Raw genomic sequence first — 1480 nt, 5'->3', positions numbered from 1 at the left:
TATCATCTGAAAACAAATTAAGAAACATAGTTGCTTGAATGACAGTCAAGAAATCAGTTAGAAATTAATTGAGCTACCAAACTGCAAAACTGGAAGGAAAAAAAAAAAATTGAAATAACTAATGTGAAATAAATGAAGAAATTCAACAGAGTATAAAAAACAAAGGGTGTGTAACCATGCAACTCCATGGACAGTGACTACACACACAAGCAAATGAAAGCAGCTGACCACGTACCCACACACCTTGGCAGAGGTGCACTCCACACTCGTCGGCCACCACCAAGACAGATGATCTCTGCTGTTCCTTCCAGGCGATAACCCGAAGAGCATGAAAAAGTCAGAGTGTCGCCAACTCCAAAGTTGAACCCAATTCTGTTACCATATTGAGGAATTCCAGGATCTTCACAAGGTTCAAGGTTATATTCTGTAAATCAAGGGGAAGAGTTCCTCCCCCAAGGGTGGAGGAGAATAAAGTAAATTATAGAGGTCACATTTAAGCATGTATTTCTATCTCTGCAAACTTGATATTTTTTGAAGCATAGCCATGTAAAGACAAAGTGTCTAATTACAAGTCCATGTTGATGGCACACATAATATTTTTCTTTTGTGAAATATCCAATAGCTTAATGGATACTTTTATGCCTGAAATTCAATACAGCGAGAAAATGTCATCTCCTGAAAGATAAATTGAAAAGGTAAGTATTTATCTCACTCCTTCTTCTGCATTGGAAATATATTTTTCTTAGAGGTTTTACCTTAAAATAATGACATAACCAAAATGAAAACCAAACCCACTGCCATTGAGTCAATTCTGACTCATAGCAACCTCCATTGGGTTTCCAAGGCAGTAAATCTTTATGGAAGTCGACTGTTCATAGATACATAATTTGAAACACAAAATAACACTTGGAATGAATTTATTTGCATGTTTGAAATGCATTTTACTTAATACTTTTAGTCTAAATACAACAGCTCTTGTGCTTCTAGAACTGTAAGGAGTTCAATTAGTTCATATTTTTGAAAAATATGTCACTTCAAATGCATGAGATACATAAGGCTGAAGTACCCATATTCTGAACATTATTATATTACAGATTTACACAAGAATTTTTCCCCAAGCAATGAATGAACACTATAAAAATGATACTTGAGAGTATGAGAGACTAGAGTTCATTAAGCATCAAAATTATAATTTAGTCCTAATAAGAAATATCTAGCTAAAAGTACTTCTAGACCCTTAGCTTTGTAGTTGCAACAGAGAGCAAGAATTACCTCATGTTGATTAGCCATTGTTTCATTCTTTAGATGTTTTTACATTTTTTATATTAAAATTGATTATGCTCTTTTACTACTAATTATGGAACACTTTAATTTCTTGTGAGACAAAGAGTTTCCACCTATAATAATTCTAAAATAATAGTTTAAGAACATGATAAACATTTGCATGATTGTTGTTGTTGTTATGTGCTGTCAAGTCGGA

General features: G+C 33.5%; 1 protein-coding gene across 1 annotated transcript in view; it reads right to left on the bottom strand.

The window, feature by feature from the left end:
- Positions 1–1480, bottom strand: part of CSMD3 (CUB and Sushi multiple domains 3) — a gene marked incomplete at its 5' end in the record, with an annotated part of 1439134 nt that overhangs the window by 529231 nt on the left and 908423 nt on the right. Inside the window, one exon of the mRNA XM_007955674.2 lies at positions 236–424. Within this exon, the coding sequence (XP_007953865.2) occupies positions 236–424 (189 nt within the window). The remainder of the gene's footprint in view (positions 1–235; positions 425–1480) is intronic.

Source organism: Orycteropus afer, unplaced genomic scaffold (assembly GCF_000298275.1).
Source record: "Orycteropus afer afer isolate SDZICR_OR568_19922 unplaced genomic scaffold, OryAfe1.0 scaffold00530, whole genome shotgun sequence".
Taxonomy (NCBI): domain Eukaryota; kingdom Metazoa; phylum Chordata; class Mammalia; order Tubulidentata; family Orycteropodidae; genus Orycteropus; species Orycteropus afer.
Note: the sequence above shows the minus strand (reverse complement) of the source record. Positions and strands in the feature narration are given on the sequence as shown.